The sequence below is a fragment of the Eleutherodactylus coqui genome, chromosome 12 (assembly GCF_035609145.1).
Source record: "Eleutherodactylus coqui strain aEleCoq1 chromosome 12, aEleCoq1.hap1, whole genome shotgun sequence".
In the NCBI taxonomy this organism is placed as follows: Eukaryota; Metazoa; Chordata; class Amphibia; order Anura; family Eleutherodactylidae; genus Eleutherodactylus; species Eleutherodactylus coqui.
In genome coordinates, this window is record NC_089848.1 from 110,908,641 (window position 1) to 110,935,131 (window position 26,491).

Sequence of the window (26,491 nt, forward strand, 5' to 3'; positions counted from 1 at the left end):
GTGTTGGGTGACCATGTGTGCTGACACTCCATTCATTTGGGCAGTTCTTAGGAACGTTCTTTTGTCCAATCTTTGGTCCTTGTGAATGTGCCATTCATCGCCCGACGAATGAGCGCACCCATGATTGTTGAACCACCACGTCTTTTATGTTTAAGGATTATTATTGTCGGCGGCTCGTCTCCCCATATAGATGGGCTTTGTGCTGCCAGCATTGTAGAAGTTCTATGCAGGTTGACTAAATAGATCTCCAAATAGAGCCTGAATCGGCCCTTGTGAAGGCCCGGTGGACAAGCGCTTCTCGTTGATCAGGGTCATCATGGCTAGAGATCTACGTACGTAAGAAGCCCCCAGCGTGCCACGATTATTATGTAGCGGTTCGCTCATCCCTCATATGAACAGTTTCCACTGTTGGAAGCATCATGTTGTCTCCCCGCTGGCAGAATGATATGACACGGGCGTTTTATCATCTTGTTATTCGCTCTCTGGTCACCTTTACACCCGCATCGTTCACCAGATCATCGTCCCATATAAAGGGCCCCATAGATTTGGAGGTAAGGGCGCCATTTTGTGTTTTTCTCCATAACTCGGGATTATCTCTGATTGGCTCATTCAGAAGACATTTTTAATTCCAGCGCCATTCTGTCTTCTATGCAGAAAACTGCAGAGACTGAAGAGTAGGCTGTGTGAGACGGAGACCTCGTTGGCTTCCGCTGCACATAGTTTCCATCCCTATCAATCTTTTAGCTGGATAGAAAAGGACGATTTTTTGCATGAAGATGATGGAGATCCGGACAGAAACCGCTGGAAACGAGAATGTAGAATAAAGACGCCTGTAAGATTCTGCAAGATTCTGCATGTGACTAGATGAGTCTGGAGTCTGTTCACGTGATTACTTAATGTTTCGGCTAATATTGTCACCATCTTTTGGTACTACTTGAGTTGGGCTGTCAGGTTTATATAAGGCAGGTTGCATTAAAGTTTGGATCTGAGATCAAGTAGAAAAGCGTTGCACGACCGCGGTTTATTCCGTGGTCTTGGTTCAAATAGAGGTTGAATTTGAGCCAATTTTGGCAGATTAAACTAGTTACTTTAGTTTAGCAGCCGAAATCCAAGATGGTGGACTGATGGGCTTTCCTGGGTGGAGATATTACACCCACATTTGCTGCTGGTGGCGCTCATGATTTTACTATCGCTATGAATGCTGGGAAGATCAGCTGACTGCAGTCACCAATCATTGTGCACAATGCATTTCTTCTAGGTTGAACCTTTGATCGCAGATCGACTGAACTCGTTTTTGAAAATCTTGTGTTGGTACAACACGTGTTCCTTAAACCAAGTTCAACAGCTAATCATGGGTTAACTAAACCGGGGTGGTTGGTGCAAGCGGCCCTTAGTCGACTAATAAATGGCTGATTCACCTGCAGTTATCCACATGTTGGAACGGCCAGACTGTCGGACACATTCAGGTTTAGACAACAAGTACTAAGATGAGATAGTCTTTGGTATCTGGGGGTGTTAGGTTGTGTTCCCTCGTCTTCTAGTGCAGCCTTCCTCTACGTCAGCGCTCAAGTGCCCCCTATAGGGCAGGATCTGAGGGTATCCTATAGAGAGAAGACCTGTGCCAATGTCCGACGCACTGACAGTAAATTGGCACAGGCAGTAATGGGCAGAGTGCCATCTTGGATAAGATGTTTGGACGGCAGACTTTGGAGGAGAAGGTGCGCTCGCCTTATGATGATGTGCAGAGAACACAACACCCATGTTAGCTGGAGATTAACCCCAGGCCATGCAGCGTCATCTGGAAAACACGATCCTCTGCAAATCCAGGACTATTGGCAACCATGAAGACTTGGCCATGGCCAGTGATTGTGCTCCCCGGTGGGTGTACTGCAGACAATGTGCATATGAAAGCATGACCTCTTGGGGGGCTTCAGGGCTGCAGCTGGGAAACCTGCCCTAGTGTACAAAAGCTAGAGTTTATATCTGGTAATCAAGGCTATATTGGGAAGGTTTGATATTTTCTTCCCGCTGGTCCAATGTAAAAAAATGGGGGTAAAAGGTTGGTTCCATGATTAAAGTGTAATTGCACTTTAGACGTGTTATACGGATGTGCCAAAAGTTGTGATCGGTGAGGGTCTCGGTGCTAAACCCCCACCAGTTGCTAGAAAGAAGTCGCTGGAAGTGGTGAAGCAAGCCCTGTCTCTGCTCACTAGCTAAAGGTGAGCTCAATGGGAAGTATTGGAGCCTGTCTGAGACGGTGCTCCGCGGAGCACTTGTGCCACTTCATTCCAGCCATCAAAAGTTTTAACATACCAAAAGTTTTCCATAAGTGCAATTCCACTTTCAGTATTATGTTTTCACTTATCAGACCCCTTGGTGTTACATACTCGTTATGGCGCCCCCTGGTGTCTTTTTGATTCTTTCTTAGAACATCCACCTAATGTGTCCAGTGCAGGTGAGAAGAAGGTTCTTATTGGCTGACCGACTCAATAGCGGGAATCAGTCTCCTCTTCGTGTACCATAGGGTTCGGGCGTGGGACTGAATTATGGAGCTGGTGTGATCGCCGGCACTGGACAGGTGGGTTGGGTGTATCAAACAAAGGGGGCGCCATAACAGGTATAACAGTAATACGTAGACACAGCATTTACAGGTTACATGGTGTGTGTATATATCTAGTTATCACTGTATTGTAGGATCTAACGGAGTAATGGAACGCTGTCTGACACCTCCGGTAATGGCCGGTAGTTCACTCTGGTGTCCTGTGAACACATGATGTGTCCGATCACCTTCAGATAGTACCGATCCGGGAAAGGGAGGTCTGTGCGGCTCTGGAGGGCCTTGGGGTTCACCATCTCCGTTCATTAAGGAAGCTGTCAGACTCGTCCGACGCCATATTGCCCCTCTAATTATGCCATAACCATCATTATAATGTCGTTCAGGTATAGAAGTGCGTTTTTTAGACTAGGATTCAACAATCTAGTTAAAGGTATTTTGGCTTTCACGTTTCCCAGCATTGGGGGGGCTCGGGCAATACGGCGCCTTTACAATTACATTGCTCTCCCCATCTAATATTATTCTTATGATACTTGTCTACTAAAAAGCCCCTTCTATTCCTCACTGGCTTCTTGCCCAACAACACCGGGGTTGTGCACGTGTGTCTGCGTGTATCGAAGAGCTATAAATGTGTGTATGCATGCGCACATATGAACACGCCAGCGCTCTTATTGCAGCTGATCGCAGGGTTGGGATCCCTTTAAATCAAGGGTCCCCAACTCCAGTCCTCAGGGACCACCAACAGGTCATGTTTTCAGGATAGCCTATGGTAAGAACCCCTATGGCAATGTCTGAGGCACCGACAATAATTACATCACCTGTGCAACACTGAGGAAAACCTGAAAACATGACCTGTTGGCGGTCCCTGAGGACTGGAGGGGGGGAACACTGCTTTAAATGACACTTGCCGAGGTCCCTGCCTGCTGGTAGGACGGTCCGCACACGTGACCCCTCTGATGTTCCAGTAGTCGTCCTCTTCTAGTAAGTGATGAATGGAGGTATTGTGCTGCGTTACAAGACATGCGAGGTCTAATAAGGATACAAATACGACTGATTTCATCCACTTTATCTGGACAGCTGGTTTTGCTTTAAAGGAAGCTTATGTAAACCGATCCCGGTAACCACCCACTTAGGCTTCTTTCTTGCATCGCTAAACCGGCAGCTTTCTTAAAAAAAAAAATAAAAAAAACTGCAATGGCAATCTCCTTAATCTAAAATCATTGTGCCTATTTTAATTAGTGGTGGCAGCTATTTTGAAGCCTGTTTTAACGGGCCCCCGGAGATCCCGGCAGAATTCAATTTCCACGGAGAGAAATTGGATTAAGGTGATTGCAGTACCACACAATGCAGTCATGCACCAGAGCTATGACCACTGTTGAATCATCAAGGGGCTGGCGCGCGGCCCTTCCGCATCGCAGCGCCCTTCATCTGCACAGGAATTAAGTCACTTATGAGAAACATATCTTGTTTGTTCATCCTTCCTTGGAACCGCGGCTCCGGTTACTGGACATGGAAAAATGATACAACTCAGATGCAAGCTCTCTCCAATTAACAAAAGCCTCCCGGAAAACGCTTACCATATAAACGGTTTTACTGATAGTCCGCCTCTTGTTTACATTAGCCTAAGCACTTTCACATTTCTTCTGCGCTTTCCGTCTGTACTTCGAACAGTTAACTATGTCTCCCCCAAACAGCGTTCATGTGCTGGCTTTCATTTGGCCAGCCTGTGAGAATACAGTGTATCAAAGTATGCAAACGGGAGATGGTGCAACACCTCTGCAGCGCCACCTATTGGGAAGTGGTTGACCTACTAACAGGCCTTGTAACATGACGAACCCTACTGAGCAAGAACCCCAAAACAGCTCTCTGTAGATAAGGATTCTTTTCTTCCATAGAAGATTCTGGTTTGGCTTACAGCCTTAGTCATCTTACTGTTAGTAGGTCAGACATTGACATATAGGGAAGCTGCCTCCCAGTAGGTGGCACTGTGGAGCCATTCTGTCATCTACCCTTTGCATACTAAATTTTCCAGAGGAGCATTGCAGGGCCTTACACCTAGTTGGTGCTCTCCTCAAGGAGCGAGGGTACTCCACCCAACGCCGTTTATCAAAGTGTCGCTGTAGATCTACTCTCCCACCTGCTGACTCATCAGGGGTTGAGCGACAGATGCTAGTGCCCACTTGGCGGTACAGTTGCCAAGGCGAGCACAAGACTTTCTGGGCATCATTTGGTTGCCATTGCAACTGTACCGCTTAGAGATGAGCGAGGACCCAAATGCTCGAATCCGCGTTATTTGAGTCGAGCTTTTCGTAAAATTCGAGAGCTCCACTCGAGTAACGAACCCCATTGACTACAATGGGAGACTCGAGCATTTTTGTATGTGGGACGCCGGGTGCCGAGCTTTTTTTTTTTCCCCTAGGTTCATTTTTCTCTCTCCGGCTCCCTCTCCCTCTCTCTCTCGCCTAACAGACCAAAAATTTACCAATGATGCGCGCTGCGTCACAGCGTGGAGGGGCCAAAACAGGCACGTCACAGCGGGGAGGAGCCAAAAACTGGGGCGGGGTCGAACAGGGCGTGATGCTCGTTGAAATAATGAGCACCATTGAGTACACTAATACTCGAACGAGCATCAAGCTCCGCAGAGTACGTTCGCTCAACTCTAGAACCGTTCAACGTGTACCAGCATCTCTCTATACCCGATGTAAGAATTAGTAGAGACACTTTCTGATGAAGGACCCTGTGAGGTTGGAAAGCTCACTGTAACACCATGTATTTTTGTTAGCCATTAAAAGGTCTCATATCTACAAGATCACTTGGTTTCTCTTGCTGGGAGCAATCACACTTTAAAGAATTGCATGAACCGCTATTCCTTGATCTAGGGTTATCTGAAGGGCCCCCGTTTCCGATCCCCAGCCCAGCATATCCAGTAGTAGGCGGCACGGTGAGGTTTATAGTGGCCCATACTCCATGACTGAGACAGACGTGTGGAAGAAGCTTTGCTCATCCTTTTTTTCATGATTTGGTTCTTTTATTCTTAAGGACATAACTCACAGAAAAAAACGTAAAAGCACCATCTGATGAACTGCAGGGCGGCTCAATCACCATTAACCCCTGGTAGAACGCAGAGGGCCAGATTGCAATATGAGCGAGCTAAATGTTCAGTGCTGACTAGTATACAGCTGCCCAGATTGGGGAGGGGTGACTGCAGACAGCATAGTCCACACTTGTGAACTGATACCAAGGATGCCAGCCTATTCAGTTTATTCTTAAGGAGGCACAATAATCCGCCTGCAGCCACCACTAGAGGGAGCTGTTGATCCTATTGTATACTGTTACTGAGTTTAAAAGTGTATTCCCACTTTGGACATCTTTGGCTGCCGCCTACCCCTGTCCTACCTGGAGAAGTGGCCACCATATTCAGGTGGAGCATGAATTCGAGGTTGGCCATGCTTGTCTGTAGAGCTCTCCACTCTCTTCTATGGGATTCATGCAAAGAGTCGGGCAGCTGTGGCCTTTAAAGGGGTTGTCCAAGATAATTATTTTATATAGTTTTGCCCCAAGCTATATAAAAGCAATATACTTGCCATGGAGTATTACCATGTTTCAACGATCCGGTGCCATGGCATCTGACAAATGATGTCACTGGGCCAGAAGACCCATTTCCATCCCGTAAACCTTTCACGTGCACTTTTAATGCAGAAGTTCCCAGCAGGTTTACTGGACGGCTCTGATGGGCCTGTTATTGGCGGCAGTGGTCATGTGGGTAAGCAATCATGTGACCGCTGCAGGCCAAAGTAAATGGAAGACTGGAGGACCGGAGAGAACGATGAGAGAGCAGTACCACAGCAGAGAGGTAAGTAATACCTCTTTTTTTCCTCCTCCTTACTGCACATTTTGTTTCCTCACTGACACCAGTGACTAATATTTGGAAAAACCCCTTTAGGCTGCACTCAGACAGGGCGGATTCCCGTCGGAAATCTCGCAGTTTGGCCGCAGCAAAAACCGCGAGATTTCCGCCAGGAGAACCACCGCGGTTTAAGCCGCGGCAGCTTTGAAGCTGCTCGGCCGCATGCTTTTCCGTTGCGGCCGGCGCTCCCATAGAGAAGAGCGCGGACGCGATGTAAATAAACAAAAAAAGTAAATAGACATGCTGCATCTTTTGAAACCGCGGCGGCCGCAGCCGCGGTTTCAACCGGATTTACCGCAGCGGATTAGCCGTCCCGTGTGGACGAGGTTTCTGAGAAATCTCATCCACATGGCTGGCTAATCCCGAGATTAGCGGCCGCGGGCGGATCTGCTGCGGCAAAACCGCGGCTAATCCGCCCTGTGTAAATCCAGCCTAACTTTACATGCTTTATGCAGTAAGCTCCCTCTAGTGGTAGCTGAAAATAGCCCCAGTTTTTAATTATAGACATTTAATGCTGTTTTCCCACCTTTCATCGGAGCCTCCATCACCGGTCCGGTCTAACATTACAGACAAAGTATTGCAGGCTGCCGTGCTGTTGCATGACGGAAGCTTGGGTGCCGCTGATGTCCATCATGTGCCGAGGCGGCACTCATGTGGATTTCGTTCATCTCCTGGAATGGAGTCGTATAACAGACTGCTCATATGTGAACAGAGCCTAAACACGGCGCTGCCTGAATGCCATCCGACATTGCCAGCTAGAATGCTGCAGAGCTGTCGGCTCGTCAGGCTGTAACACTTGCCTGGCAGCTGAGTCTTAAGGGTCTTTTACAAATGGGCAAGAACATTCCTAGGAATATATTTTGCCTGACCATCGATCTGTGAGAAGACGCAACCGCAGATCATCTAACAAAGCAGCAAACACTCATTCTTCGGGCGATCGCATCTTTTATGCGCCCAGAAGAATTATTGTTATTGACGGCGCATCCTCTTGAGCGAATGGGGAATGTGCTGCCAACAATGATGGCGCTTGATGGCGGACGACCGATCGTATGAACGAGTGTTTGCCCTCAGATCGGCCCGTGTAATGACCTGATGGATGAGCGCCAGTTTTGTTGATCGGTGGTGAATGTAAAAGGACCCCAGCTGCCATGTCATCCATTACTTTCCATCGTCTCTGGATAGTCCAAAGACAACTATAGAACCCCGAACCTCAAAGCTGGGATCTCCCATCCGCAAGATGGTGCATGGAGAACCAAAGCGTAGAACTGGTCGCAAGGGCGATCACCGCGCCGCCCTCCTCCTTGTTTTCAGGTTCAAGATGGCAAGTTCATTTGTGAAGCGGAATGGTGAAGTCAGGCACCACCTGATACCGCGCTGAAAGTAGATGCCGTTTGTCTGTTTTCTTAATCCTTATTCATTCCGTACATTTAAATTATGTATCTCTTTCTTTTTGGCTCTTCTAAGATGAGGAAACGGTTGAGTATGGTAGGTGGATGAGACGGTTTTTTTTGTCTTTCTTGAACAATTGTTACATTTTCTTCTCCGCGGTCTTATTTTCAGCACATTTAATCATTTCCTTTCTTTTTTCCCCTCTTTTGCTTCTCAGAGGAAATTGAAGGTACTTGTACAAACGTTTCTTTTGCTTTGCCAAATGACTTTATTTAGGCAACATGTGTTGGGAGTTTACGTCCCGCAGCACGCTTTACAATACGGTTGTTCTAGACTCCCCATATTTCCTTCCCAACAGCGAGTGACATTGTGATAGTCTCATGTTTGTGTCGTGGTCCGTAAAGTAATGTAGTTCCATAGTGTTTCCATTCTTTGGTTTGTACTTTGTCGAACTGTTGTGTGTTCTCCTTGTTTCCCGTGTTGTGTTGTAGCGTGTCTCCTCTGTGTGCGCATCGTATCTAGCTGGTCTTAAAGAGGACCCGTCGCCTTCACTGCATTTGGCAGCCAGCTTGTGTACCGGCATCGCAGTCCTCTTCTGGTCCACGGGCATTGCTCCAGTGTACAATATGGCTGTCCTGACTGCGTTAAGGTGACGGGGCCCTTTTATGTGAAAGCTTGCTCTTAAGTGCTTTATTCTTTGCAGTCATGTCTGGGCAATCGAAGGGAAATAAATCACTTTAATTATCAAGCAAGCCTTTATGCTGCCTGGGTGGAAGGGTGAAATGTTGCCCTCCGCAGAACAAAAAAAAAAATCATTTTACAGGCATTGAAAGCGTCAACACACAAGATTACCCAAGACATATCTGAACCATTGAGAAATGTATGAAGTGACAGATTAATTGTGTGTCCAGTAGTGGCCCCAGTACTTATAATGGCCCCCATAGTGGCCTCAGTAATAATAGTGGCCCCAGTAGTTATAATGGCCCCCATAGTGGCCTCAGTAATAATAGTGGCCCCAGTAGTTATAATAGCCCCCATAGTGGCCCCAGTAATAATAGTGGCCCCAGTAGTTATAATGGCCCCCATAGTGGCCCCAGTAGTTATAATGGCCCCCATAGTGGCCTCAGTAATAATAGTGGCCCCAGTAGTTATAATGGCCCCCATAGTGGCCTCAGTAATAATAGTGGCCCCAGTAGTTATAAGACCCCCCCATAGTGGCCTCAGTAATAATAGTGGCCCCAGTAGTTATAATGGCCCCCATAGTGGCCTCAGTAATAATAGTGGCCCCAGTAGTTATAATGATCCCCATAGTGGCCTCAGTAAGAATAGTGGCTCCAGTAGTTAGAATGGCCCCCATAGTGGCCTCAGTAATAATAGTGGCCCCAGTAGTTATAATGATCCCCATAGTGGCCTCAGTAAGAATAGTGGCCCCAGTAGTTATAATGGCCCCCATAGTGGCCTCAGTAATAATAGTGGCCCCAGTATTATTAGTAGTGTGCCCCCTAGTGGACCACCGGCCAGCAGCCAACAATCATTTCACTCACCTAGCTAGCGGAGAGGTCGGGGGTCACACTTATTACAGCAGCGGCGGTGACAGGCGTACTGGAGCTGCAGGCGGGCTGGCTGAAGTAATTGTTGGGTTGCTGCCCGGCCGGCTCGCAGCTGGCAGTTATTTTTTACCGGGCATTAATATAGCTGGTAAAAAATCATCCCCATCCAGGGAGCGGCACACGGTACCTCCTCCGCCGGGGGTGGCAGTCTCAGGGCGCCTCATGGCACGGAGTCATTTTGCTTGACTTATCTTGCAGGAATCTTCTGGCATTCATATCCAGAACTGCATGCAGAATGTGAACAGCGGAGCTCTGTCCTCGGCGGTGCGCCTAAGGGGGATGTTCACACGGAGGAGTTTGATGTGGAATCCGTGTCCTTCGAGGTCACCGTCACCCGGATCTCTGCCATAGTCTATGAACCAGATTTTTTCCACATGTGGATTTCCTGCCCAAAAGAAAAAAAAATGCCGTCCCTCCTTGGCACAGAATTCCTGTTGGGAATTCCACATGTGGATTTGATCAGTAAAAAGGAGTAGATCCCCAAATCCCCGTGCGATCCGCGGCACAGAAGCGCGTAGCCACAGACTTATGCTGCAATTTTTGTGGCAGAATCTGTGTGCAAAAATCTGACGTGCGTTCAGTCCCTGTGATCATTCCCTTAGTCCACAACGGAACACCTGGTGCCAAACTGCACATAACACACGGATTTAGGTGCAGGTTTCACCCCTCATTTTAAGCGGTGAGATCTGTGCTGAAAACCAGCAGCAATAATTGACATGCTGCAAATTGTAACTCCGCACCGCGGGGCAGTTTACACTGCGTGCGAATGAGCTGCTACCGCTAGTACTGCGGGCGGCCTATACTTCAGGGTGATGACTGTCGTATAGACAGATGTTCAGCCCTGATTCGCCCAGCAGCCCGCACAGATTTTGGCTCAGAGCATGCGCAACTATCGGCACCACATGAGCCCCGGAGGCCGCTCGGCGCCGCATGAGCCCCGGAGGCCGCTCGGCGCCGCATGAGCCCCGGAGGCCGCTCGGCGCCGCATGAGCCCCGGAGGCCGCTCGGCGCCGCATGAGCCCCGGAGGCCGCTCGGCGCCGCATGAGCCCCGGAGGCCGCTCGGCGCCGCATGAGCCCCGGAGGCCGCTCGGCGCCGCATGAGCCCCGGAGGCCGCTCGGCGCCGCATGAGCCCCGGAGGCCGCTCGGCGCCGCATGAGCCCCGGAGGCCGCTCGGCGCCGCATTACCCCCGGAGGCCGGTCCGCGCCACATTAGCCCCGGAGGCCGGTCCTCTGCTTGTACCCCAGCTGACTGATGAAGTGGCCTTGTTCCCCAAAATGTATCTATGATACTTCACATCATATTGATAAAAGAATCATTGAGTTTCATTGGCTTATTGGCACCAGGCTCTTTTTCCTCCGTTGTCTTGACTCCACATGCCCGCCTACTTGGCATCTGACCTAGTTGGCAGCACCTCCTTTCCTGTTTCATCCCTGAATTACAGGCCGTATAAACCACCATAAAAGCTTCAGGCACCATTTTTTTTCATCCTCACTTGGCAATGACTTCTGGTTTCTTCCATTGAAGGCAATGTCTCGCCCCACTGCCAGGTTGCCCTAGACCGCTGCCTACTCCTAGTCCCACCCCTGAAGATATGGGAATTGGAATATCTAAGGAACCATTGCTTTTCCAGGCCATGTAAAGAATAAAGCACTCCGCGGGCCGCTTTCTGCACTCTTTTCTGTGTATATTTTTATTACAGCTTCCAATTTGGATTTCAGTTTGACAGATGTAATAAAACATGTGCGGCTGATGGATCTGCAATGTATAGCGACGACCCCAGAAGAACGGAAACGTCTCACATAGCTCAGATGTGCTAGAAAAACAAATACAGGAAAAACGGGGATTACTGCGATTTACAGAGATCGCACATTAAAACCCATTCATACCTTCAGATATCATTAGTCATGTCCGTCTGACATCCGGGAGAATGACCTCCGTGTAAAGAGCACCCCCCCACCCCCCGACATGAGGAGCGCGAGGGGCTGTCAGACTGTACATGATAGTTATACAGAATTGTCTCAGGAAATATGCAGCTACATTATAATATATATAGTAATTGTCACTATTGGAAGATTCTAGAACCAGAGAAGCCCTTCATGTTGCCCCCACCGCAGGTTATACAATATGCAATTTAGCATGTCTCTCCAGTATATGGGCACGTTGGGCAATCCAGAGGTTTTCTCTTACCTTCCACCATGTAGAAGAGGAACTATGGGGAAGACGTGCCCAAGTGGGCAGCTCAGGAGGATTCGGCTCCAGGATTAACATTTAGGATTTAGCACATTTTTTTCTGATTTTAATTAAATCCCATATTTACATAGAAATGGTACAGCTGCTGTTTAAAGGCCATGGATGTTTTTGGAGGCGTTTTTTACTTTTTTTGTACTTAAACATATGTATTTTGGGTTGACAATCATTGCAATGCTGTTTGATTAACATTTTGCACCATTTGGCTTCTGCAGCTTCCACATATCGCTGTATGCAGCAAGCTGCAGAATGTCTTCCGCTAGCAGAATTGTCAGTGAGCTCCTCTGACGGCTCAGTCTCCAGCCCCTTCCAATAATAGCGTTACACAGCAGTCCATGCAGATCCATCAGCAGGTTGCAGCCTGTCTGCCGCTATCATCAGGCTAGATTTGCCACATTTTCATGGTTTTTTTTTTTGCTACAACGGCGTTGAAAACTGCAACAAAAATGCATACGGCTTCCACCACACTGTGTGAATACGGCCTCAGCTATTGTCTGCTGGCTGAACACTCCAAACAATTGTAAGGTCCTAAGTATATAATATCCTAGCGCAGCGCTGACCCCATCATGCAGCGCTCACATGATCATGGACCTGCTCCCTTAAGGTGCCCACATCCCTTTAACAACTGTTCAGCTACCTGCTGTTTCCCCGGCTCCTACATACACATAAGCATACGGCTAGTTATGCGTTTAGGGGGATAAAGTTAGAGTCAGACACCTCTGGCAGCGGCTAATCTGCCAGGAACAAAAGGATCCGCTGCAGAAAATTCAACATCCCCGATCCTTCTTTTCCCCGACATTCTTTATCATGGGGAAGCTGAGCCGCGGCCGTACGCATCAGAGAGGGGGTGTAATTTGCTGATCAGTGGGGGGGGGGGGCCTCTCTGCCTCCTCTCCGCCTCCTCTCCGCCCCTCGGCACGCGGCTAAAACGATGAGCGTAGTTTTAGCGATAATCGTCCAGTGTAAATGGGCCTTAAGACTCCCCAACAATCTCCTGTCTGCAGTTTTTATATACAGTGACATGTAGAAGCTGCAGAAGGCATCCATACATAGTAACATGAAGACAATGTCCATCTAGTTCAGCCTCACTGCAAAACATGTAATTAAACCCTATTATAAAGATGATCATCAACCCAAAATACATGCATTTAAGTGAAAGCATTACCCCAAAGGGGTCCACAGCCTTTAAGTTGTTCCTAGTGAGAATTTAAAGGGGTTTTATGGTTAAGAAAACCCGATCATTGTAGAAATGGAAATTTCTGCACCTTTTAAATAGACTTTACACCATTTTTAGGTATTTGCTAGCTGTCAGTGAATGAGGATCATCTTCTTTAAATTCAGGGGCAGCAAACCTGTATATACTTAGTTCTGTCCTAATCTGAGAAGTGGATACCGTTGTGTCCGGTCTGGACAGCCCTGTATGCTACACACAGATCTCAGTTTGTTACAATGTATCGGTCTAGCGCCCAGGTTAGCTTGTAGAACATTACTTAGATCTCTCAGGAGATGGGAGAGGGGCTGGAGACCGAGCCACTGCAGCTTCAATATAACATATGATAGTGAAAGCGTTTAATAAACCCAGCTATAGGAACGATTTTAGCCAAAAATGCACCTATTTTAGTTAAAAAGCTGAGTAAAGGAGTCCACAGCCTTTAAAGGAAGTTAATTGCCTCAAAAAAATCCATTTTTTCTGCTTCCCCTGCAATATACTAATCAGCATGGAACCGTCTGATGGACGTCCGCTGCCCAACTCATCGGGGCTCGCTGCTGCTCTATGCGCTGAACCGCGCTGCTCATGCTGTCTGACAGGTGCGTTCCTGACAGGTGGCTGCAGCATATACACAGTGACGGCCCTTCGTCTCTCCATGACATCACAGCGAAGCCGGAAGTGCGGTGCTGGGGCAATCTTTGAGGAACAGACGCCGGCTTCTGTGGATGCAAGTGACGTCATTATGGAGTGATGTCACTGTGAAGCCAGAAGTGCTGCAGCCGTCTGCCAGGGACACAAGGACATTCGCTAACAGAGGCGTGGCTGAGCTCATGGAGGGGGAGGAGTCTGGGCCACTTGGAGTTCCATAGTGCAGAAATTTTTAGAAAAAAAAGCAAAGGAAGATTAAACCCCTTCATGACCGGGACTATGCCTTGAGGACCAAGCAGTTTTCAGCATCACATTGCAAGAGCCCTAGCTCGCTGACATCGCTGTATGAGGGCTCGTTAGTGGGACGAGTTGTATTTTATAATAGCCCCACCCTGGGGGACACATAATGGGTTGCAGAACTTTTAATACATTCTTTTGTTTGAGAGCTGAAAAAAACATCCTGAAATTCCGCCATTGTTTTTGGGTTTTGTTTTTCCAGCGTTCACCAATAACCGGATCACCTTCTTATCTGATCGGCACGATTACTGCGGCAATAAGTTTATAGGAAATTTTTTAGGTTTTGTGCTACTTTTGTACAATAAAAACATGTTTTTAAAGATAAACCACAAAATCTGCATCATGGCGTCTAAGGGAGAACATTTTTATGTTTCCGGCAGCGGAGCTCCGGTTGGGCTTGTTTTTAGGATGAGTTTCAGTTTTTATTGATACACGGGGCTTTTAGATTGTTTTATATTACATTTTTTGTTAGGCGAACAAAAGAAAAATCGCAGTTCTGGCGTTAGTTTTTTTTTTTAATTCTTTTTCAAGCGTTCACCATACAAGATAAATAACTAAATATTTTCACTGTCCGGTCGTTGCGAACGCGGTAATACCGATTATGTGCTGCTTTTAAAAAATGTTTTGGGGTTATTTAATCCATTTAAAATAGAATTTTGTGGGAGAAAAAAATGCATATTTTTTTAAACGGGTTTTTTTTAAATTCAATTAAAATCTATTGAATTTTTTTGACCTTTTTTTTTAGTCCCTGAAGGCGACTTAAAGATGCGATTGTTTGATCACAAGGATAGTACACTGCATTACTTATGTAGTGCATTCTACTAAGCCAATGGCAGCAGCCTATTAGACCCTGCAGGAGGCGGGGTCTAATAGGCTGAGTTACATGTCAGACATGGAGGCCCTTGTCAGGCTTCTGGCTGCCATGGAACTCACTGGCACCTTGCGATCGCGATGGGTGACAGGAGGATCACCTTTCCCCCGTCATCTGCTTACATACTGCAGTTGTTATTGATTGTGGCATGTAAGGGGTTAAACTGCCAGAATCTGTGGCTTTTCTAGCGGTTAGAGCAGGAGCCCCGCTGTCAGTAGTCACCCAAGTCACCGCCCTACAAAGATGTATGTGCAGATTTAAAGCCATTACTGCGGTCACAAGGGGGTTAAAAAGATTACTTGGAGGTGCCAGACGCCCTCTAAGTATGTAATATCGCTGTTATATATCTGTTTGTGAGTCACAGGTTGGAATCTATTCCCCCCCACCCCCCTCCCCGATCCGCACCGTCCCGATCCCTTGTGCTGGTTTACTAGACCGCCTATTGGAACACTTAGCAGGACATACTGTAATAGTAAAGTAACTCCGAGCCGCAAACAGGGCCGAAGTAAAATAAATCACAACAGAAACAAAGAACCGCGAGGAAACAACACAGACACGAAAAACAGAAGTCGCCTCGATTCACTCGGAGGGCTCAGGTCATGTTTATCCTAAACAATGAAATAGATCGCTTCCTCCCGCGGTTCCGGTAACGGCGCTGCGCCGGGCGGCAGAAATGTGCTTTTCTGTTTGTTAATTTGTGTAATGAATCCCTTTTAAGTGCAAAATCCTGGAAAACATTATAATAATGGAAATTTATGGCCGTGGACAGTGTTTGTGAAGCTCCACTAGAGAACGACTATTCAGAAAGTATCTCATGCGGCTGTCTAGTTTATAAAAGCCATTTCCACACAGCCTATTAAAGGGGATGTACAGGGGGTATCTGCAGGATAGACCATCAATAGTAGATTAGCTGGAGGCCCTACTAGTCACATGTTTTCTGGTCCAGCGTGAATGGAGCTTATTACTGCAGGAAGCAGACAGCTCTGTTCCCACTGCAGTGGCCAAGTTTGGTATTACAATCCAGGTAGCCATTGAAGTGAATAGGAACTTTGCCTGTAATACCAAGTCTGGCCACTAGAGTAGGAATGGAGCTGTCTGCTTCCTGCAGAAATCAACTCTGCATGAGAACAGCATCTCAGCAAACAGCTGATCGTCAGGCTCCTGTTTCTCAGAGCCCCACCAATCTACTATCGATAGCCTATCTTGCGATAGGGCCATCAATAGTTTACAGTTGAACAACCCCTTTAAGGAGTTCTGAGTTAAAGGAATATTTTGGGTATTTACTATTGATAAGCTCTCCTCAGAGCGGGTCATCAGAAGTTGATTGGCTGGGGTTCACCACTTGGGATCTCCCGTTTACTGTCAGTGCAGCGGAGCCGGACGTCGTCATTTGCGATCGGGGCCCAAAGTGTAATAAAGGCTTGGCTCCCATTGAAATCAACACTTCTGGCTCCTCGTTGTAGCTGGAGTGAAGCTGTCTATTACACTTTGGGCCCTGACCGCTGATGAGGACGCCCGACCCTTGCTGGAGTTATGGCAACAGTGTAGGGAGCTGTGCCACTCCGTTTCCATAGTTCTCATTCACTTCAATGGCCGCTACGGGAGCAGCACTGCGCTACGCGCTCGGCTCTCTCCGTAGACTGTGGCCAGGTGGCCAGTAGCCATGGCGGTGGTTTCCTACCTCGGCTATGAAAAGCGAGATGGGAATACCCCTTTAAGTCTTAACCTGTGGGGCCACATCATTGAGGTGGGAGGTTCTTGGTGCCTCACATCTCAGCAATTGACTTGGTTTCCAGTGAATTGAACAGATGTGTTTTGATGGAGACCATAAAATATCATAACAATAGCTGCAAATGGCAAGCCCCCGACCTCGTGCGCCTCATCCTGGCGCTGTGCAGACTGACCGATGGCTTCTTCTCACGTACCGGAGCCATCCGAAGCTGCGGCTCACGGTGGGAATTCTTGCCCTGATCAAACAGAAAAGCAGATTTGTGCGGTGTTTGTGTGTCTTGCTTTATGTCTTCAGAATGTCATGATTTCTTTTGCATTGTGGCTGGCCATCTAACTGTTCTGCTTTATTTCTTGGCTTTGGTCTGTGCGCTTTTATACCTCATCCAGAAGATGCAGAGTTTGCCGCTCATAGCCCTGGAGCCTATCTAGGTGAGCACCGACGACACAGATTGTTCTCTCTGACTTTCCCATCATTTAAATCCTCTTTTGGTCTCTTTGTCTTTTGTTCTCTCCTCTGTTTTTTTTTCCCCCCTTCTTCATTTGGCAATACTTTAGGAGCCGACGGGAGAGAGAAAGGTAGGCCTGGTGGTCCCCGGCGTCCTGTCCTGTAGTGTCTGATGCTAGGACCATCACATTTCACGCCAATCACATGTCCTGCAGCTCCCAAGGATCGGTGGAACCGCTAACCTGTAAAGCCATGTGATGTTAGATATGTGCCGTACCGTTACTTGTGTCTTTGTGTATGTGTGTTATAAAGGGATGTGTCATCAGAAAATGGCCGCTTGTATAAATCAGGTTTTTCTGTTAAGCATATTTTTTGTGTTCTTTTTTTCATTTTTAATGTCACAGTCAATATTTCAAAAAATCCTAAAATTCCGCAATTTTCACACTGACCACTAAGCCTATTAATGGGTGATGCCACATCTCACCTCCTCCCCTCCCCTGCATACTGGCCACTAAGTCTTATAATGGATTATGTCATATCTCGCATCCTCCCCCTCCTTGCACACTGACCACTAGACCTAATAACAGTCTGACACTTCCTATTCTGTAGGGAAAACTTCTCAGTCATCCTATCGTTATCATCACAGGCAGGATTACACTGAGAGGTGACACCTATATATAGATAACACAGGAGCCACCATTCACAATAGTCACAGCTTACCTCCTCCCCTCCCTGTACAGATAGGATTACACTGAGAGGAGACACCTATATATAGATAACACAGGACCCACCATTCACAATAGTCACAGCTCACCTCCTCCCCTCCCTGTACAGACAGGATTACACTGAGAGGAGACACCTATATATAGATAACACAGGACCCACCATTCACAATAGTCACAGCTCACCTCCTCCCCTCCCTGTACAGACAGGATTACACTGGTAGGTGATACCTATATATAGATAACACAGGATCCACCATTCACAATAGTCACAGCTCACCTCCTCCCCTCCCTGTACAGACAGGATTACACTGAGAGGTGACCCCTATATATAGATAACACAGGACCCACCATTCACAATAGTCACAGCTCACCCCCTCCCTGCACAGACAGGATTACACTGAGAGGTGACACCTATATATAGATAACACAGGATCCACTATTTACAATAGTCACAGCTCACCTCCTCTCCTCCGTGCACATACAGGATTACACTGAGAGGTGACACCTATATATAGATAACACAGGATCCACCATTCACAATAGTCACAGCTCACCTCCTCCCCTCCCTGCACACTGACCACTTATCCTAATAATAGTCTAACACTTCCTGTTCTGTGGAGAAAATTGCTATCATCACAGGCAGAATTACGCTGAGAGGAGACACTTTTATATATAGATAACACAGGGTCCACCATCCACAATAGATGCCGTCACAGCACACCTCCTCACCTACCTGCACAATGACTTCTGCACAGGTCATAGAGCATGCCTATAACACTCTCTTTAAATAGCCAGTGGGTCCCCTGCTGTCCACTGCATCAGTAAAGTATATCTCTAAACGCTGTGGTCTGCAGCTCAGTTGAGATGACCTCCCCTGCGGTCATGTACAGACAAGATGGCTGTCCCTGTAGTCATGTACAAACAAGATGGCCGCCCTCGTAGTCATGTACAGACAACATGGCCGCCCTCGTAGTCATGTACAGACAACATGGCCGCCCTCGTAGTCATGTACAGACAACATGGCCGCCCTCGTAGTCATGTACAGACAACATGGCTGCCCTCGTAGTCATGTACAGACAACATGGCTGCCCTCGTAGTCATGTACAGACAACATGGCTGCCCTCGTAGTCATGTACAGACAACATGGCCGCCCTCGTAGTCATGTACAGACAACATGGCCGCCCTCGTAGTCATGTACAGACAACATGGCCGCCCTCGTAGTCATGTACAGACAACATGGCCGCCCTCGTAGTCATGTACAGACAACATGGCCGCCCTCGTAGTCATGTACAGACTGGATGGCCGCCCTCGTAGTCATGTACAGACTGGATGGCCGCCCCCTTGGTCATGTACAGACAGGATGGCCGCCCCCTTGGTCATGTACAGACAAGATGGCCGCCCCCTTAGTCATGTACAGACAAGATGGCCGCCCTCGTAGTCATGTACAGACAAGATGGCCGCCCCCTTGGTCATGTCCAGACAAGATGGCCGCCCTCGTAGTCATGTAGAGGACATAGAATTTAAAAAATCTACAATTAGAATATGAAGACAGATTGGAGAGATGGAAGTGTATTCCTGTCTGGTGCCTGTAAGTTGTCAGCATGTTCCAGAAGCTTCTGTAGAACATGGAATCTTGTGGATGTGACTCGGCTCCAGCGTTTCTTCACCTTTGTGTGAACTGCGCCTCCTTCAGCTTTCTGCAGCTGCCAGGAACAAGCTTGTTGCGCTCCTCACCTCCCGCTGGACTCTTCTTACAGCAGCGACTGCCAAACTTATCTCACTGGTTTTCCAGCACAAGACGCGGGATGAGAGCGCTGTAGGATGCGATGCCGACACCTTTACGAGCCGCTGACATTAGTGTGCTGTGTATGAGCTAACCGCTACGTAATTGTATAGTAGAAGCTGTGGATGGTGTCAGGGGCGGACGGAGGCGGCTCTTGTGTTACCTTGCAGCATTCTCCGTACTTCTCACTTAAAGGGAACCTATCGGCAGCATTTTACCTGACCCACCAATACCGCTGTCCCTGTGTGAGCAGGACGTGCTGCGTGCTTCCTATAGTGCAGTCCGTTGTATAGAAATCAAACTCCAAGCTTTTCCCCCTGGGTTTGCTAATGAAGCGCGGTCCGTGTCCGGAATATTCACAACTCCATCCTACAACCACACCTCATTGATTGATGACCATCTGCACATCCCTTGTCTGAGTTGTGCCGGACCAGGGGAAGCCAACGCCCCCCATACACTTCCTCAGTCCGTTGCGCAGGGGTCGGTGGAGGAGGACGCCTCCGGAGCATCACAGACCTTATGAGTCGACGCTGCCGAGGTATCCACCTCCACCAGCACGTGTGCGACAGACCTAGGAAATGCGCTGGGATTGTAGGCTACTACGGCATGGGATTTGTTGTGATGCCTGATGGAGGGGGTAACAGAGACCGGGATTAGGGAACAACTCGGCGGTGGAGAGCCTCCAAAGTGAAGCCATCTGGCGGGAAGAGTTTTGACCATGATGTCTACACAACGGCGCAGAGAAACGGGATTAAAGCAAAAATAAATGTTTACTTTTTTCTCCATTGATTTCACTGGGTTTTAAAAAAAACAAAAACTTTGATTTCGCTTCCGTTCCGTCCGGTTTCACTTTTTTTTAGCAGAACAAACAGCGCAGTTTTAATCCCATTTTCCAGAGCGTCATCCCGACGGCCCCATTACATATGGAGGTTGCCCTCTGACCCAGGTAGGGACAGGAAGAGTTTAAAAGCACCTCCCTTTCCACCCGTGCTTCAGTGTCTTCCTGTCCCTACGGTGGGACAGAGGAGCAGCTCCAGAGCTGCAGGAGATAGGAAGCTGCGGAGGCAAGAAGACTTACCGCAAAGAAATACTTACCGCACGCTGTGCGGCCCCCCTGGAGGGGTAGAGGTCGGGGCCGCACACTCAAGAGTCCCTGCATCCCCGACCTGCGCCGCCGACGGAGCCGTCAGTCGCCTAGTAGCGCTGGTCTCCCTCGCGCGGATCGCATGTTCGGGCCGCCGCTGCTGTGATGGGATAGTTCCTCCTGGCAGGGGAACGGCAGCGGCGGCCTCCCTGGACCTCGGGCGCATAGCGGTGACGTCATCCGGCGTGGTGACGTCACGCGCACAACGTAGGGGGCGTGGCTACCGGCGAAAACCCGGAAATGGCGCCAAATTCGAAAATCCTCCCCATAAAAGCAGGCTAAACTCCATGGAGGTTCCTGCTGACTGCCAGACAAGTGTATGTGAGTATGTCTACCCGCGACAGCTCAGCACGTGAGGGAGAGATTGACACCCTACCAACTGTAAGTAGGCTATACGCCAAAACATGCGCAAATGGTCACTTGTACAGCGGATGCATATATGTTCCCTTTCTTGTCTCCCCTCTCCCCCACTTTCATGGGTAGATGGATAAGGAGGGTCCAAAGAAAATGGACCCGAGGAAAAAATCGAAAAAATGCGTCCTCTGCAACAAAAGGCTCGAGGAGAGCTATAAAAAACCCCTATGCGAGGAGTGAGTGTATTACCGCAAGTAATGCTCCTGAATCCAACGCTTGCACTGCTATAACAGTGAATTGCTCTGCCTTCACAGATGCACGGGGAAAATTCTCGCAGAGGAGAAAGCAGCATTCAAATCCGATATCCGCTGCATGATAAGGGAAGAGCTGCAGGCTTCCATGGCGTCCCTTCCCCAGGCCCAGCCAGGTCCGTCACGGGTCCCTAAAAGACCTAGACAGACCGAGTCGGCGAGTTCGATCTCCGGTGAATCGCTGGAGCTCCTATCCGAAGGGGAATTAGAGGACCCACCGGTTCCCATAGAAGACGAGAAGAAATATTACTTCTCATCAAGCGACATTGCGCACCTCATCAAGGCGGTGAGGGAAACAATGCAAATTGAGGAAGATAACCCGCCGAGAACAATCCAGGATGAGATGTTTGGCGGCCTCCGATCTAGAAGAAAGATCATGTTCCCAGTCAACCAGACGCTGCAACAAGTGATCACAGATGAATGGCAGGAACCGGAAAAAAGGATCACTGTTCCAAAAGAGATCCGAAACCGGCTCGCATTCGCTACCGAGGACGTCCGCCTGTACAGGGAAACCCCCAAGGTGGACATCCAGATTGCAAAAGTGGCCAAGAAGACCCTCTTGCCCTTCGAGGACACCTCCCAGCTATCCGATCCGATGGATAAAAAAATCGACGGATTAATGAAGAAAGCCTGGGAGGCAACATCCCTCACCATCGAGGCTAACATAGCCTCAACCTCAGTGGCTAGATCCATGACGCTCTGGCTAAACAGGCTAGAAGCCTCCATAAAGGATCGGGCCCCCAGAGAGGAGTTGGCCAGCTGTCTCCCCCTCTTAAAAATGGCTACCGCCTTCCTGGCTGACGCATCAGCGGAGACGGTAAGATACGGGGCAAAAACCGGAGTCCTCAGCAACTCAGCGAGAAGGGCACTATGGCTGAAGACTTGGGCCGCAGACATTACATCCAAAAATAAGCTCTGCGCCATCCCCTTCCAAGGGGAATATATGTTTGGGCCCGTCCTGGACAAAATCCTGGAAAAAGTCGGCGACAAGAGTAAAACCCTGCCTGACAGACAACCTTTCAGGAAACCATCCTTCCCGAAGAGGACGCGCCAGCCTCCTCCCGAAGTTAAAGGGAAAGGGAAGACTGGAAGATGGTCGTACCCCAAGGGAGGTCGGGGTAAGGAAGTCCAACCCTCCCCTGAACAAACAGGGGGTAGATTAGCGGGCTATCTAAGCCAGTGGCAAGGGGTAACGTCTAACCCCTGGGTACTCCGAGTAATCGAAGTAGGGTACCAAATTGAATTCCACTCGCTACCCCCTAGGAGATTCCTTATAACCTCCCCGGGGTCCCTACAGGAACAAGGGAACCTCATAAAAGGCGTTCAGGAACTTAAGGACCTAGGGGTCATTGCGCAAGTCCCCGATCACGAAAGGGGTGAGGGATTCTATTCCCCCCTATTTCTAATAAAAAAACCGAATGGTTCCATTAGGACTATATTTAATCTTAAAGCCCTAAATAAATTTATCTCGTACAAAAAATTCAAGATGGAAACAGTAAGATCCATCGTCCCACTAATAGATCGAGATAGTGTAATGTGCACCATAGATCTTAAAGATGCATATTACCATGTCCCAATAACGGCAGCCCATCACAAGTACCTGAGGTTTGCTCTGCGGGAGGGAGACAAGATCCAACATTACCAATTCACGGCCCTTCCATTCGGAATCTCCACCGCCCCTCGGGTATTCACGAAAATCGTAATAGAGATGGTAGCCTACTTCAGGCGGAATCAGATCCGCATATTTCCGTATCTGGATGACTTTTTGTTGGTGTCAAGGACGGAAAAGACCATGCGTATAGACCTATCCATGGTCTTATCCACCCTAAACAGTTTAGGGTGGATAGTTAACAAGCAGAAGTCCGACTTGAACCCTGGTACACAAAAGGTGTACCTGGGAGTATTACTAGACTCCCACATCCAGGAATCTCGGCTTCCATCATCTAGGAAGGAAGACCTCACCCAAAGAGTAAAATCCTTCTGTCAGACTACGGCGGTTTCCATTAGAGAAACAATGAAGGTGCTGGGCATCCTGACGGCTTGCATTCAGATAGTCCCATGGGCACAAGCCCATACCCGGCAATTACAAGGATTTATCCTTGCCAACTGGGACAAACGGCAGACATCCCTGGATAAGAAGGTGAGCCTGTCCGTCCGAGTCAAAGAGTCCCTACGCTGGTGGACCTCACAGAGGAACCTAAGCAAAGGTACCTCTTGGTCACAAGAATCTACCGTACCCATCACAACAGATGCCAGCAAAACGGGATGGGGAGCCCAAGTAGCCGACCAAAATCTACAGGGGATTTGGGACCCCCAAGTAGCTAAACGCTCATCCAATTTCAGAGAACTAAGGGCAATCTGGGAAGCCCTTCAGGCGGCAGAACCCCTTATAAAAGGAAGGCATGTCAAAATCCTAACCGATAATATGACAGCTCTGTCATTTGTTCGTCACCAGGGGGGAACGCGACACCCGCACCTGCAACGACTGGCAACAGAGATACTCCGCTGGGCGGAATCCAACGTGCTGTCCCTCTCAGCGATCCACTTAAAAGGGTCCACAAACGTCGCTGCCGACTTCCTGAGCAGACAGAGCATCCATCCAGGAGAATGGGGACTGAATCAGCGAGTCTTCGACCAACTAATCTGCCAGTGGGGAGAACCGCAGATAGACCTGTTCGCCACGAAGAGAAATTCAAAGTGCCAGGACTTTTACTCGCTGAACCCCAGAGACAATCCACGCGGGGTAGACGCCCTGTCCCAAAGCTGGGACATGGACCTAGCCTACGCCTTTCCTCCCTTCCCACTGATCCCCCGCACCCTCAGGAAAATCCAAACCAGCCGGGCGTCAGTCATACTAGTTGCCCCTATGTGGGACAAAAGGCCCTGGTATCCCCTGCTAAAAGCCTTGGCGATCCGGGGTCCATTCCTACTACCAGCCGTAGAAGATCTTCTCCTCCAGGGCCCACTAACATACCCAGGGGTCGAGAAATTGAAGCTAGCAGCATGGATGCTGAAAGCATGATACTGCGTGGGAAGGGACTCTCCCATAATGTAATTACTACCCTAACAAAAAGCCGTAAACCTATCACGATAGCTATCTACGATAGGATATGGAAAAAATTCACAGAGTTCTGTAAAATAGAGCCAGGGAAAATCCCAGGAATTGACATTCCCGTAATCCTGGAATTTTTGCAGGCAGGCCTAGAAAAAGGCCTTAGTCCTAGAACCCTTAAAGTCCATACAGCAGCACTAGGGTCCTATCTAGATTTTCCCTTGGCAGAACACCGCTGGGTGCGTAGGTTTCTCAAAGGGGCAGAACGGCTTCGACCCTTTGTTAGAGAAACCTTTCCTACCTGGGACCTAAATATAGTCTTAACTAGCTTTTGCCAATCCCCCTTCGAACCCCTCTCACAACTCTCCTTGAGGATGCTCACACTAAAAGTTACCCTTTTAGTTGCCATAACATCGGCTCGGAGAATAGGGGAATTGCAAGCATTACATTGTATTGAACCATACATGGTAATACAAGACGACAGGATTACCTTCAAACTAGACCCAGCCTTCCTTCCGAAGGTAGTGTCAAAATTTCATAGGGAGCAGACGATCACTCTGCCCTCCTTCTGTCAAAATCCCCGTAACGAGAAAGAGAGAGAATTTCATAACCTAGACGTTAGGAGAGCTGTTCTAGCGTACCTAGAGGCCACCCGCTCTTTCCGTAAAAATAATAACCTCTTCATTCAATTTCAGGGGCTGGCAAAAGGAAAGACGGCAACTAAGAGCACCATCGCGAGGTGGATCAAGACCGCCATCCAAGAGGCATATAAAGCCAGGGGTCTCGACCCTCCGGGGAAAATTAGAGCTCACTCCACTCGCTCTCTTTCCTCCTCTTGGGCAGAAAAAGGCCAGGCGTCTGCCGAGCAGATCTGCAAGGCGGCGACCTGGTCGAGTATACATACATTTACCCGACATTACAGGGTTAACGTCCAGTCGGACAAAGACCTGAGTTACGGACGTAAAGTCCTTCAGGCAGTGGTCCCACCCTAGGGCCACGTATAATTTGGTATACTCCATATGTAATGGGGCCGTCGGGATGACGCTCTGGAAAGACACGGATTACTTACCGGTAGTCCCTTTTCCAGGAGTCATCACGACGGCCCATAGTTCCCTCCCCTTTAAGAATAATTTATGTTCTTTAAATGTAAATATGACCGAATAAAGGTAAAATTTGGTTTAGTAAACATTGTCCACCGTAATGATTTATAAGTCACTGAAGCACGGGTGGAAAGGGAGGTGCTTTTAAACTCTTCCTGTCCCTACCTGGGTCAGAGGGCAACCTCCATATGTAATGGGGCCGTCGTGATGACTCCTGGAAAAGGGACTACCGGTAAGTAATCCGTGTCTTTTCTGCTCCAAACATGGAAAGAGGCGGAATTATAACTGACATCGCCATGGAAGTGCGGGCGCACCCTCAGGCTCCCTGTGGACTGTCCTTCATGGCGGGTCTTCTGTAAGCTTTTTTTTTCTCCTCTTGTCTTGTATATTTTTCGCAAATGCCAAAAAAAAACAAAAACATGGACCCAAAAATAGACAAAACAAGTGATGAATAGCTGCCCAGCCCCCACTCATCAGATCTTCTATCATTTACACCAGGAACTGGCATCAATTCTGGCATCTACACGAGCTAATAGCTGGCATAGATTTCAGATTTGGTTCACAAACCTCCTGAAGATGCACCAATGACACGAACAGAACAATCTTTATGTAAACTGGCAGATAAACGGCTGGTCTTAGTAAACCTGCCCCAGTGTGTAGAGTGCATTTCATAACTTACTATTGACTTACAGCTAAAGGCCCATTTAGTCATGATTATCGCTCAAAATTCGATCCAAAGCCATCATTGTGTCTAAACACGGGCCCATCGTGTACTGTTCGCGCACTATTCGTTCATCTTTTTTTTTCCAGCTTGCTAGAAATTAACATTGACTCTTATCAGCGCTGCACACTGATTTTCTCAGTGGGCGGCACTGCTATTATTCTTTCTGCTAATGTCTCTCTGGGACTTCCCAGCAGGATACCAGCTGAAAGATTCGAGAACAAAGCAGCTGTTAGCGTTCCTACTATTTCTCGGAGCGATCAGCTCAGCGAGACTCCACTGATAACTGCGAGAACAAAGCAGCTGTTTCGTATATGCAAACAGCTGCTTTGTTCTCGCAAACACTCCGCCCGCATTTAACTCTTTTTAAATAGCTAATTGGTTACTTA

The 26,491-nt window shown here is 48.3% G+C and overlaps 2 protein-coding genes across 5 annotated transcripts in view; both read left to right on the plus strand.

Moving 5' to 3' along the window:
* Positions 1 to 26,491, plus strand: part of MPP7 (MAGUK p55 scaffold protein 7) — a 329,284-nt gene that overhangs the window by 226,900 nt on the left and 75,893 nt on the right. The window lies entirely within an intron of this gene.
* Positions 20,331 to 25,467, plus strand: LOC136587164 (lamina-associated polypeptide 2, isoforms alpha/zeta-like). Of its 3 annotated transcripts, XM_066585693.1 has the most exons (3): positions 20,331 to 22,347; positions 23,685 to 24,280; positions 24,977 to 25,467. In XM_066585693.1, exons 1-3 carry the CDS (start codon positions 21,291 to 21,293, stop codon positions 25,271 to 25,273), a joined length of 1,950 nt encoding a protein of 649 aa, XP_066441790.1. In that variant the 5' UTR covers positions 20,331 to 21,290; the 3' UTR covers positions 25,274 to 25,467. The 3 variants fall into 3 exon arrangements, with proteins under 3 accessions (XP_066441790.1, XP_066441789.1, XP_066441791.1); XM_066585692.1 differs by having other exon boundaries at positions 23,685 to 25,467; XM_066585694.1 differs by lacking the exon at positions 23,685 to 24,280 and having other exon boundaries at positions 24,977 to 25,064.

Coding starts and splice junctions, on each gene's coding strand:
- LOC136587164 (XM_066585692.1), top strand. CDS start 21,291: ATGATAAGGGAAGAGCTGCAGGCTTCCATGGCGTCCCTTCCCCAGGCC. Junction 22,348..23,684: donor GTACCCCAAGGGAGGTCGGG/GTAAGGAAGTCC, acceptor GTTCGTCACCAG/GGGGGAACGCGACACCCGCA.